The 13226-nt window shown below is 36.8% G+C and overlaps 1 protein-coding gene across 1 annotated transcript in view; it reads right to left on the minus strand.

Moving 5' to 3' along the window:
- pcdh15b (protocadherin-related 15b) overlaps nt 1-13226 on the minus strand; it is a 187163-nt gene that overhangs the window by 121629 nt on the left and 52308 nt on the right. The window contains exons 7-8 of the mRNA XM_016287345.1: nt 9475-9585; nt 8221-8391 (exon numbers count right to left, since the gene is read on the minus strand). Of these exons, the coding sequence (XP_016142831.1) occupies nt 8221-8391; nt 9475-9585 (282 nt within the window). The remainder of the gene's footprint in view (nt 1-8220; nt 8392-9474; nt 9586-13226) is intronic.

Consider the following 13226-nt stretch of genomic DNA (forward strand, 5'->3'; position numbering starts at 1 on the left):
TCTTCGAAGGAGTGGTGGTTAATTCGGGCCGTGAGTATGGAACACTACGGCCCTGGCTCGCTTTGTCCGCGGCCTTGGATGGAGGAGTGAAGCTTGGAGGCGCCCCTGTTTGGAGGGAAGTATAGAGGGCGAGGAGATCTGCCATGGCTGATCGTCGTGGGACGCTGACGCCGGAGCTGACGAGCGCCTGGCGTAGTTCTGCCACGGTCCATTTCTCCGCAGCTGGGGCGGGGGAGAGGGCTGAGGCGTAGGAGGACGCTGGAGAAGGTGGCTGACACCTTGAAGGCGCAGGTGATGGCGTGCCTCGGTGCCTGGAGGTATGCGCGATGGCGGCGCGGGAGGGCCGGCGGCCCCGAGTTGCAGCCGCGGGCTCGATTATGGTGTCCTGCGGAGGGCTGGGGTGCTGGACGGCGACTGAAGACGCCGGAGGACCCGTGGTGTCAAATTCATTATCGTCCGGGAAAAGTTCGATGTCTGACATGGTGCTAAGGATGCTAAGGACGGGAGATAATGGAGGTAAGGCTGCTTTGATTATTTATAGAGGTTCTCTCTTGAGCTGATTGGATAGATGGTGTAATTACTGATGATGAACTGGCCGTGTTAATTATCTGTGCGCGCTCCTCCCGAAACTTGTTAATAAAACATCACAAAGTAACATGAGTTACGAACCACAAGTTACTTTGCTTTCCATAAAAAGTAACTAAGTAACACAATTAGTTACTTTTTGTGGAGTAACGCAATTTTGTAATAAATTACTTGTAAAAGTAACTTCCCCCTACACTACACACACTACTGTTCTAAATGTGGTGGGTTGGTAAGATTTTTTTGATTTCTAAAAGAAGTCTCTTATGCTCAACAACACTGCATTTATTTGATAAAAATAAAGTCAAATTTTATGAACAATTATTACAATTCAAATGAGCTGATTTCTATTTTAAAATATAATTGATTCCTGTGATGGCATTCCTAATTTTTCAGCATCATTACTCCAGTCTTCAGTGTCACATTCTAATATGCCGATCTGATGCTCAAGAAATATTTATTTTTATTACCAATGTTGTGTTGCTTATTTATAAACCTGTGTCGACTATGTTTCTGGCCAAAGTGTTCAGGGGGTGAGATGAGCTCAGCCCATATGGGATCTTTGAACCCGGTCTTTGATTACAGTAGTTAATGAGGAACGTGACTCATTACTGGCGTTTTATTAACCTCCCACCACGAGCTCCCAACAGTAGGCCGCTGAAGCAATAAACTGGCCAAATAACCAAATTAGAGTATCAAAAAGTGTTGTCATCCCTGTTCGCTGCCCTTTAGATAAGACTGGCCTGACTCCAGGATGGTTTTCCACAGAGAGTCCACATGCACCGTCTACTCCAATATAACACATTCAGACCCCCGCTGGGATAAAAAGAATTATTAAATCAGTTAAAAATAGATTTAATAATCTGTCTGTTGTGTGCAAAATAAAATGTTACACAGTAAAACGTTTTGCTTATATTTAAAATTATTATTAAATTAATGTATTCTTGTTTTATTGTATCCCATTAAATAACGATACATAAATTCATGAAAATTCAGTTAAACAATAAAACCTTAGATGTCTAGATATTAGACAATCTCTAACACAACCTTAAAAAAACATAGCAAAAGTGCTAAACTGCATATGACTATACATTTTTAAATAAAAAATGTTAATTACTAATTATTATGTAATGCATATTTTGCTTTATCTGAACTACAGGACTTATTTAATAAGTTTATTATCTAATTAAATGTATAAATATAATATAAACATATATGATATTATCTTATTAATATAATAATTTTTTTGTTCATTTACTATTAGTGTGTGTGTGTATGCACACAAACACTTTTTATGAAAACATAATACCTACAATTTAACTTTAATTATTCACATATATGCATAAATATTTATAAATTATGTTAATTAATTATAATGTATTGTATTTAATATGCAATGTATGTGTATGTTTATGTGTGTATTATATTTCTAAATTATATTACTGATAAAATATCCTGTATCCATTTCAGATGGCCTACACAGGGAAAAGATGGCAAACGCAAGGTGGTCACCACTTGAGGCTGGCTTTGCTTGACCTTTCATGTTGTGTTAGGAGTGGAGAGGCTCTCAGAAACCGAATAAAACACCTGTCAGACATGATCATTTCGTCTAGGGGAAAGCATCTACGTTCCTCGCACCTTCCACAAGTGATTCTGCTGTGCAAGAAAGCAACAGATGTGTCTATCTTCTGCTGATTTGCTGATGTTGCCTCTTAAAGGAAAAAGCTTTTTCAAAGAAAAAAAGAGGATTGCGAGGATGCTGTAAATTTGAGGTTAGGTCTGTTTGCATACATGTACATGGTAGGCAAGCTGTGTGACTTAATAATTCACAAAGTATTGGTTTATGTGGAACTAGTGCTGGTGATATGAAGGCACACTACAAAAATTATTTCTTAATCAGTATTCTTGTCTTGTTTTCCAGTAAAAATACCTACACATCCTTAAAAAAAGGATGCAAAAGTGCTAATTAATTCATATAATTTATTAATTTACACATATTTCTATCTATCTATCTATCTATAAAATATCTTATTTATATCAAATTTTGCTTTAGCTTTATCTGAAATGAAACAGGATATTTGTTTCATTAATATAATTTATAAATATAATATTATTCATGAACATACACATACATGGCATATGAAATAAATACAAGACATTCTAATTAATGAACATAATTTATATATTTCTAATGTATACATAATACATACATATATATTACATTTCAATGATACACATATGTATGTTTATGTTTACATAAAAAGTGTTTGTGTGCATATTTACACACACACACACACAGTAAATTAACAAATGTATATTTTATGCATATTTTGCTTTACAAGACTATAATCAATTTAGAAATATAATATATACATAAACAAACACACAGACATATATACATATACAAAATATATATAATATATATATAGAATAAATTATTAAATAAATAAATAATTATTGTCATTATAAATAAATTATTAAATATTCTTATGCAAATTAAATTTAAAGATAGAGTTAAATATACATAAGGTATTTCATTTATACATTTACTTAATTTCAATATATATTTATATTATGTATCCAAATAATTATATTATATATTCCTCATTTGCCATGATAAAATTATTCACATCATGATATATACAATTTTTGTACGTAACGATTTATTTTATGTCCCTCTTTCAGCTAAATTTATACTCCGAAGTTGGCATTTTTTCAATCTAGCAAATAATTAAGTACATTAAGTACTTCAACTGGTCTGTAGCAGGGGGACCGATATACTCCTGGAAGCACATCATGAGATAGCACAGTAGACAGTAAGAAACAAAGAGAAAAACACAGAGGAGTGCAGACGTGTTAAAACAAAGAGGGTACAGACAGAGGGGGACACATGGAAGTGAAAAAGAGGCAAGCTGTGAAGTGAACTGACCACCTGAGTAATGGCACACAGAGCAGAGTGCAGGTTCTCTGACAGCTGATAAAGGCGGCTGAGCTTTAGAATACCTAATCATTGTCCACGCACAACAGCTCTTCTAAAATGTGTCCTTGGATGCATCTGCTGGCCTGAAGTCAAACGGCTCCAAATGTTAAAGTAAACATGATTTAGAGCACCTCTTTGCTCACTCTGGCTGTCAGACAAGCATGGATAGGGCAAATGGGCTGAAAGAGCTAAAGCGCTAATGTACTAACACTACCACAGTTCTTCTATGGCATCACATGCATAAACCCCTTTTTGGAACGTTTATTTTTAAGAATGCACCAAGGATATATTTGTGTAGAAGAAGACTTTCCCGAAGAATGTCTATGCCTAACCCATGCACAGAAGAAAGGGAAACATTGTGGCTTGATTGTGATTGTGGTTTTATCAGTTAAAATATTGTCAAAAGAGAGTATCTTTTCATTTTATAAAACCATAAAGCAGCATGAATGTAAAGCACACTGACTAGAGGCATCTGAATCATAGGGGGAAAAAAGGTGGCTAGAAAAAGAAATTCCAACATTGGTTACTTGCTCTTGCTATACTTACAACAAATTTCTGCTCCACTCCTCATCTCAACTGTGAAGCAAGGTGAAATGACTATATTGGTATAGGAAGGTTTTTTGTTTTTTTTCTGGTAGAAGCTTTCTATCATCGAGGAACAAATGAATTCCAAAGTGTATCAGAAAAGTGTACAGCAGAATATTAAAGCACCTGTCTGTGATGTAAAACTTCAAAGCTGAGTCAAGCAACATGGCAATCACTCAATATAAAGAAGTATGCCGCCAACGGAGTGACTCAAACAGAGGAAATTTCCCAACATCATTCATTCTCAACTCTGTTGCGGTACCAGAAGCAGATCAGACGAGCAGGATGTCCAAACAAATGTAACCACTGGCTAAGATTAATACCAAAAACAGAGGTTCAAAAATATCATTTTGGGCTATTGGTTTGGGGTGTGCACAAATAGTTGAATATTCGTTATGTAATTATTATTTGAAAAATAAAAACACTATTCGAATTTTACTACGTTTAGCTTTGCTGGCCATAAATGCAGGGAATCCATGATGAATCCTAAGCAGGCATACTCAAAGTCAGTTATAACTAAATGCACTGGGTGGCGGTGTGTAGCATGTTAAAAAGTTGATTGTATTTGATCACAATGTTGGGCGTCTGCCTCGCGAAGTTTGGAATTACTTTGATCAAAAGTATCTTACTAAATGATCTTCCCACAAATGATCAAATGAATCAGTGAAATGGAGTTATCGTAATATCACCACCACAATGAGAAATCACATGAAAACCAAACACCAGTGGACTGAGAAAAGACAGCTGTCCATCACTGTATTCACGACTGCAGGTAAGCGCAGCTGTGCCCAGAGGGAGCTGAGAAGAGAGCTTATCTGACAGCGTAATCTTGAGGCATATGCTGCCTTTAAGTGGTTTAAGAACAGAAATCACAAAGCGCTGTAAGAAACTTTGCTTAGCACACCGCTATCTTTGTGTCTCTGGAACGTCTGTGTCGGCATGCATTCTTATTGTTATCAGACTGAGGAGCCAACTTTCACCCAAGCATGTGGATATTATTGTTTTTCTCAGCATTAACATGTGAAACAATATAAACACAATAAACATAGGCAGACTGTGTATGTACGTTCTGTACTGTAATTGACACAGTCTACTTTATACATACATATATATTTATTTATTTATACAACAGTCCATTCTGGTTCTCAAATCTGATTGGTTGAGACCCGTGTGTTATTGTACTGATATCGCTACAGGAACGCCCTTTCACAATTTTGTATCACTCCGCTTGTTCTACCCGGGTTTATGTTTTTTTTTAATTATTCACTGAGCTAATCGTAGAGTACGTTAGTTAATATAAGAAGAAACATCTAGCTTCGCGGTCTCTCTCTCTCTCATTTGGATGCACGTCTTGCCGCATTGTTTCTCTCTTATAACCTCATTATTTCTCACTAATAACATAACTGAAGTAGCACATGCCCTTGATATGAATTCTAAAAGTGACGTATGTTTAACTGTCAACTTTGAATCCGTGGCGGAAGGAAGTAGTTCCGCACAAAAGAGGGTTTTATTAGGCACTCCTTTGTTTCTTGTTTAATTACACACATGTTCCGTCGAACTGCTGTATAAACGCAATATCACTAGAGTACTCGAGCGATATTGCTCATATATATATATATATATATATATATGTATGAAGAGTTAATTTGCAAAAACCGATAAACGGCACTTTAATGCACGGAAATCAGCAATTTTTTTATTCTTCACATATAGCGCAATCTGAACCCTAAACAAGTTTTGTCAAAAAAAAGGTGGTTTTGTCCACTTTCAAGGCATCACGAGTTCACGTTTTAGTGCAGAAGCCGACAAGCACCCTTGTTGTTTTTGAACAGAAGCCGATAAGCCCATTTTAGCGAATCAGCGCGCTGTATTCAGGTCCAAAGCTGGCTAAAAGTGATCGAGGATGGATAATTTCGACGAACTTGATGAACCTGTGATATCTTCTTCAGGGCGAAAAAGGAAAATAAAAGCTGAAACGTTTTCAAGGAACCTTGTAAAAGCAGCGCGTTACAATGGTGAGGGAAAAGCTCCGTGTATTGCGTGTAATCACATCCATACAGTTTATGATCACAACAACAACAACGTTTGTCAGGCATATTGTCATCTGAGGAGATTACAAAGATTAAACGTGTTTTTTTTTAACTCTAAAACATGAAATGTCGAGTTATCTGCTTTTGCCAAAAAACGACTGTTGGAGTTATCTGCATTTGCTATAAAACAAACTTTTAAAATGAACTTACTTTCAATGAACTTTAGTTTAGTAAATTACCTGCATATATATATATATATATATATATATATATATTTATTTATTTGATTTTTTTCCCCATTCTTACTATTGGTTAACGCTAACTAACAGTGTTTTAGCAAACTTACACTCTGGTCTGGTTTTTTTTCTGGTAACTCTCACTTTCCATTAACTCTCAGTAAATAAAGTTATGTTCTGTCCTACCCATTTCATTGTTTATTAACCTGTTTCACTCAAACACATCATATTACCGGAGTAAAATAGGTTACGAATGCAGTTTCATGCAAAAAAAAACAAAAAAAACAATGTGCAATATTCAAGTCAAACATCATTTCACTTTGTTGAGAGTTGGCTGAAAATAAATCAAGTTTTCAATACATCAACCAAATCTGAAGCTAATAGAAATGCTGATTTAAGGTTGTATGCCCTATGGCCATAATTTCATGTTTTTAAAGAAGCATTTATCACATAAGCCGGATGGCGATATCCTAGTGCTCAAGGCTCTGCGCTGGTGCTGCAACTATTGCAGGTGCAATCGCAGATAGGGGTGACCCGTGAACTGAGTTACTAAAAACCCCATCACCACTTTGCCCTTGAGTCAGACAAAGTTTAGCACAAAAATAAGACTTTTGTATTATTTACACTTTACACTTGCAATTTGTTGCCTACACGTTCATTCTCACTCACAAAGTATCCCTTAATCATCTAATTTATCAATATTAAGCTACACTTTACAAAAACTAATTTTTTGTGGTAATTAAAAAGTAATGGCAACATAACATAGATTTATTTGTATGGTTGTGAGTCAAAAATTGGTTCTTACTCAGAACTGTGTCCATTTTTTTTTCAAACTACTGGAACAGAAGGGTTGTAATGGCATTTCATTTTTTATTTTAACGGCAAGTTAATCATACAGGACGCGAATTATCCAATTCACCAAAATGAGCAAGTCTTTTAAATGAATTGTATCAAATAACTCCTAACAAAAAAATCCTGTTTGAATCAGTTTAATGACTCACTCAGTGGAGCAGTTCTTGGTTTATTCACTAAACTGCAACAAATGACTCTTATGAGCCATTTTTGAGATATCTGTCAAAATAATCAGTCTCAAACTGATAAGTCTGTTTGAATCAGTTTTAGGAGTCAGTCCCTCACCAAATAGGCTATTGACTTATTTAAAGAACTGCAAGTCATTATTTTCGACATGTCCAACTCAAAATGAACCAAAATGTGTCAAATGTCCCATGAGACTAAGGCTCTGTCCCAAATCGCACCCTAAACCTTTGCAGTCTTCCTCTGAGTCCACACTTTTGTGACGTGATGCCGTTTTGATTGTCGGGTAGAAGTCTGCTGCAGAGCTCGCTCCAGTGTGAGATCGGCAGAAGTGTGCATCGAGAGCACCCTTCTGAAAGCTCAACTGACGAATGGGACACCCTACGGTCTCACGGACTTAATGAACATGTGCACACGGCGGCCACTGTAAGTCCGCAAGACAGCAAGTGCACATGAAATGTGCCATTTGGGACAGGGCCAAAATAACTGATACTAAATACTAAAAGAATCAAAACACTGGAATTGTCAAGTGGATTCGGAAATGAAGAATGAAAACGATCCCTATTGCTAGAAGCGTGTGCAATGCAAAGCCATTTGGTCTGTCAAGTAAAAGAGATGTTCTTCAAGACCAGAAATGCAAAATACATGTCAGTCAAACTATAAACCAGTGCCAGTTAAATTCTCAGGCTGGAGCTACAATATATGAGGAGACTATACGTAACTACTCAACGTAAGACACAGCTGAAAAAGCAAAGGATAAGGAACCGCTCACCGGATCTGTGAGCTCCAGGATGCTGGCGCGGTACGTAAGAGGTTTGCAGTCACGGGTGTTGTCTACCAGGCTGCAAGGCAGAAACATTGGGCCCAGGTCATCCCCGTCCAACACATCCACTGTGAGCGTGGTGGTGGCGGTGAGCCGGTCCTTCGGGTTTGGAGCTCGGTCCTGAAGGGAAACACAAACTTTGGACTTAGGGATGGAGTTTGAATCCAACTCCAAAATTCCAAACTTATTCGCCAGCCAAAAAGATTCTCCAGTCAAAGGCAAAGTAAGACATTTTACTGACAGAAAATTGGGCATCTCACTTACTTTTCTAATCCTCTCACTTCAAGCCCTGCATTTTTGTGGTTGAATATCTTGTTTAACCTGGAGTGAAATTGGTTGCAAAATGCTGTCTAGGTCTAAAAAAAAGTCTACACAAACAAGTCCAAGATACTGATTACAGGTGTGGTCACATTAGCAAAAGCTTGGCATAATTTTGTGGGTAAATAAGGTCCATTTTCTACTGTCAACAGTGTAGCGAGTGTATAAAGAACAGCTCACACATAAGTTATTTTCAAACCAAGCAGTTTTCTGTTAGTCAAGGCTACATATCTGTGTGACCAACTTGAACCTGTTGCAAAATCTGGGTGTGGAAATCTTTCACCCTCACACGAAAATCCCAATCGTGTGGATTCCTATTGAATTTCACCAATGAAAATTGGCTGAACAACAGTAAATGTGGCCACACCTTTAAACCTTAATAGTCTGTGCAACTCTTTTCGACTATATTCCAAGTTGTTTGAAGCCTTCATTTGAGGAGCAGACTGAAATTCAAGTCCAACCAATGCCATTTAGCTGCATTTAATGGCAAACACATGGCATGATGTGTCTAAAGGCATTTTTTCTCAATTGAACACAACACCAAATGAGACGTGAGGGATCTGGAGGAGATTTCCAGTGAATAACAGCTTCAATTTCAGTCTGTTTCTCACACAAAGTTCTCATACAACTTCATAAGAAGTCATTTCAGTTGTATAAACTACTTTTTTAGCTCTTTTTTGAAACATTTTTGAGTTTGACAGAGTAAATCACCATCTACTTTTGTTTTACTTTTGTTTTATGGACAAAAGAAACTTGGACACTCTATCTCAGTTTGTGTTCCACAGAAGAAAGAACAAGACATACAGGGTTGGAACGACATGTGGTTGAGTAAATCTTTCTTTCTTTTATCTACTGTATCTCTCCTACTGTTTCTCCTCCTCTTACGTTGGCCTGAATGATGACCAGGTAGCGTGTGATCTCTTCATAATTCAGCCTCTCTCTCAGAACTACTGATCCAGACAGGGTGAGAGGGATGTCGAATGTCCTGTTTGTGGTCTGTGGAGAAGAAAAGGGTAGGTCAAAAGGGTTTCCCTCACACATATGCACACAAAGGCTCACGCACTCCCAGCCTCATGAGATATTCATCATCTATCTGCTTCAGTAAGAAGAGAATGCTGATGGGACAAAACTACTTGACTTTCAAAACCTCCTCACCCTGTTTAGCAGTACAGATGGAGACGCAACACTTTAAAAGGGACATGGAGACAGGATGCTTGGTGCTCTTTTGAAAGCAAAAGTGTTTGATGTGTAAATGGTGTAAAACTTTAATTAGGAAGTGAACATGCAGTAGTAGTCTTGTATAGCCAGACCACTGAATATCAGCATAAAGTCTGGTACACATTTCAAGCTTGCAGTCACATAAACTCGATTATCTTCAGAACATAGTAGACCAAGTGAAAAGGGTTTCCCTCACACATATGCACACAAAGGCTCACGCACTCCCAGCCTCATGAGATATTCATCATCTATCTGCTTCAGTAAGAAGAGAATGCTGATGGGACAAAACTACTTGACTTTCAAAACCTCCTCACCCTGTTTAGCAGTACAGATGGAGACGCAACACTTTAAAAGGGACATGGAGACAGGATGCTTGGTGCTCTTTTGAAAGCAAAAGTGTTTGATGTGTAAATGGTGTAAAACTTTAATTAGGAAGTGAACATGCAGTAGTAGTCTTGTATAGCCAGACCACTGAATATCAGCATAAAGTCTGGTACACATTTCAAGTTATTCAGGTTAAACTCGATTATCTTCAGAACATAGTAGACCAAGTGAACCTAGGTGTGTGACTTTCACTATTTTGTACTGTGTGTTGATGTGTTTAGTTAAATGCATATTTGTTGTATAATTTTACTGAAAAATGTGGTTTAGAGTGTTTAGCTCCTCTCACTTCACTTATGGTAATAATGCTGCTCATTAAGATGCAGTAAGAGAATGTCACAAATTTGCATGTGTAATACCACCATATTAATTTAAATGATTTGCTGGAGTAATTTTATTTGCATTTCATGACATGCGTTTTCTTTGCTATATTTTCTTTGGTGCATTTATTGCAGTTTTGTCGGAATATTTTCATGTTGCTGAATTGTGCTATATGATGCTCGGCGATAATCAATGATGCACAACAATGCAGGTTTTGTACGGTTGTGAAGTAAATCAATTGAAAAGCACCTGTCAGAAAGTCCCTGTACTCCCTTTTTAGCAAGACCATATTAAAAATGTATAAAGAAAAAGAAAATAATACAAATATGTGAGATATATATATATATATATATATATATATGTGAGAGTACCCACTGTTGTAGTACTTTTAAATGCATAAACCTGAAGAGAAACATAAAACTACTGCCGTCAAAAATGTAAAATAACAAAAAATATATAAATAATATAAAATAAAAAATAAAGATGTTATTAATCTTATGATAAAATACCAATATTTTATCTTGCATTACTGACAAACTATTTAAATAAAATGTTACCAACAATTGTATTAAAAATTATTTATATCTAGAATACTACTACTACTTCTACTACTACTAATTAGTATTATTATTTTTATTATTATTGTTGTATTTTCATTTCAATGCATAATCTTTATGTTACATACACGTTATTACAAAAATTTTATTTAAAGACATTAGCTAGTAAAAAAAGAATTAATTTATATGTAGGCCTCAACGTCATCGAATTTCTGTCAGAATTGTGCAAGAGTCAATCACTATTTACTGATAGTTAAAAGTGTCTGTGATTTCTCTTATAAAACAACTTTTTTTTTTCAATGTAAACTCTAAAAATAGGTTAATCTAAAAAATAATTTTTGAAGGTAGACGGTTGAAGATTAGCCAATAGGTGGCTGATTAATCAAAATGATAAGCCGTTTTCATACAAAAGCAGTTTATTCAGTGTAATGAAGCCTTTTCTCCATTGATATCCATTCAAAAAGACACCTCTGGCCTCGTTAGAATTTAGCTAACATTGGAGGCTTGCCTTAAAGTAGCTTTGGTAGGGTACAACGAGGTTAAAGGCACACCTTAAAGGGATAGTTCACCCAAAATGTTTTATTCTGTCAACATTTACTCACCCTCATGTGGTACCAAACCCATAAGACTTCAAACTTTGACAGATTATATTTGACTTGATATTATTAATGAAATCTGAGAGCTTTTTGTCCCTCTACTGAAAGTCCAGGCAACCAAAACTTCCAAAAAAAAAAGGTCATTAAGGCGTTGAACAGTTTAATCCAAGTCTTTAGAGTATATCAACAGATTTAATTAAGAGGTTTATTTTACTTCCAAAATTGAATTTTTTTTATGATCAATACACTTACTGTATATATACTCTCAGAAAAAAAGGTATGAAAGTTGTCACTGGGGCGGAACCCTTTCGAAAGGTACACTTTTGTTCCTTATTTACCCCTACCTTATACATACAGGCATTAGTACCTAGGGTTGCAAAGGGGTGAAAAATGTCCAGTAAATTTCTGGAAACTCTCCAGAATTTTTAGAAACGTTTTGGAAACTTTCAGAACATTTCAAAAACTTCCCTGGAAATGTTCTACCCATTTGCAACCCTGTTAGTACTTAAACTGTACATATTTGTACTTTTTGAGAGGGTGCTGCCCCAGTAACAGCTGTTGCACTTTTTTTTTTTTTGAGAGTGAAGACTACAACAATTATGACAAAAAAGGAAGCTTAAGTTCAGTAAATGTTTACGTTTTAAAGGAGTGGTTGACTGTTTTTTTTGTAGGCTTGATTGAGTTTATGAGGTGCAGTCTAACATGTGTTAATGCTTTGTTTGTTAAAAAACTCATTATTTTTCACATAATTTACCTTTATTCCACACCGCTCTGTCCCTTCTCCTCTGAACATGCTGATCATTTCCTGTTTTATGAAGCCCCGTCCTCAGAAATACACGATGGGCCCTGATTGGTTAGCTGGCCCAGTGTGTTGTGATTGGCTAAACCGCCTCTAGTGCGTGTCTAAACGTCCCGCCCCTCAGCTCAGCAGCATGTGCTCCGGTTGTATTGTAAACAATGGCGTCGTCTACTGTGCTTACCCGATTGCGACGCAGAGGATATTAGTGAAGAGGATCGCGCAGAACCTGTGCAAGCACAGCTTTTAATGGTAGGCCTAAGATTTTTTTGTCTCATACTTTTAGATACGCTGTTATTTGTAAATGCTACTGCTTCTGTTAGCTTTTAATATACAGTTTTATTCTGATTAAAGCTTTAATACAGTACGGCAACCGCACACGCGTCCATGTACAATGCTTCTCATAGCTATAGTATGTGAAAATAAGTGTATTCACTGAGCTGATGATCTGAATGAGAGAGAGAGAGAGATGCAGAGCTTGCGCAGAGCAGGGGGACGCGAGGAACAGGATGAAAACCGCTGCTTTAGAACAGTGATTTTGAAACTTACGAATCCATTAGAATCGTTAGAAGACAGAATCGCGATTCATATATGAATAGATTTTTACATGCACCTGTAGTTTTCTCTTCCTCTTTTCTAAAGCAGCGCAGCATGGCCTCGCCCCCTTTGCTGCGTGTTCCCGGAGGCGGGGTTTATGTAAAATTCTGGGTTCTTGACGTAACAGACCCGGGAAGTAACTCGTTGTAGTCCCTTACCAGTCGTTTTTGT

This window comes from Sinocyclocheilus grahami, unplaced genomic scaffold (genome assembly GCF_001515645.1).
Source record: "Sinocyclocheilus grahami isolate Dianchi unplaced genomic scaffold, SAMN03320097.WGS_v1.1 scaffold221.1, whole genome shotgun sequence".
NCBI lineage: Eukaryota > Metazoa > Chordata > Actinopteri > Cypriniformes > Cyprinidae > Sinocyclocheilus > Sinocyclocheilus grahami.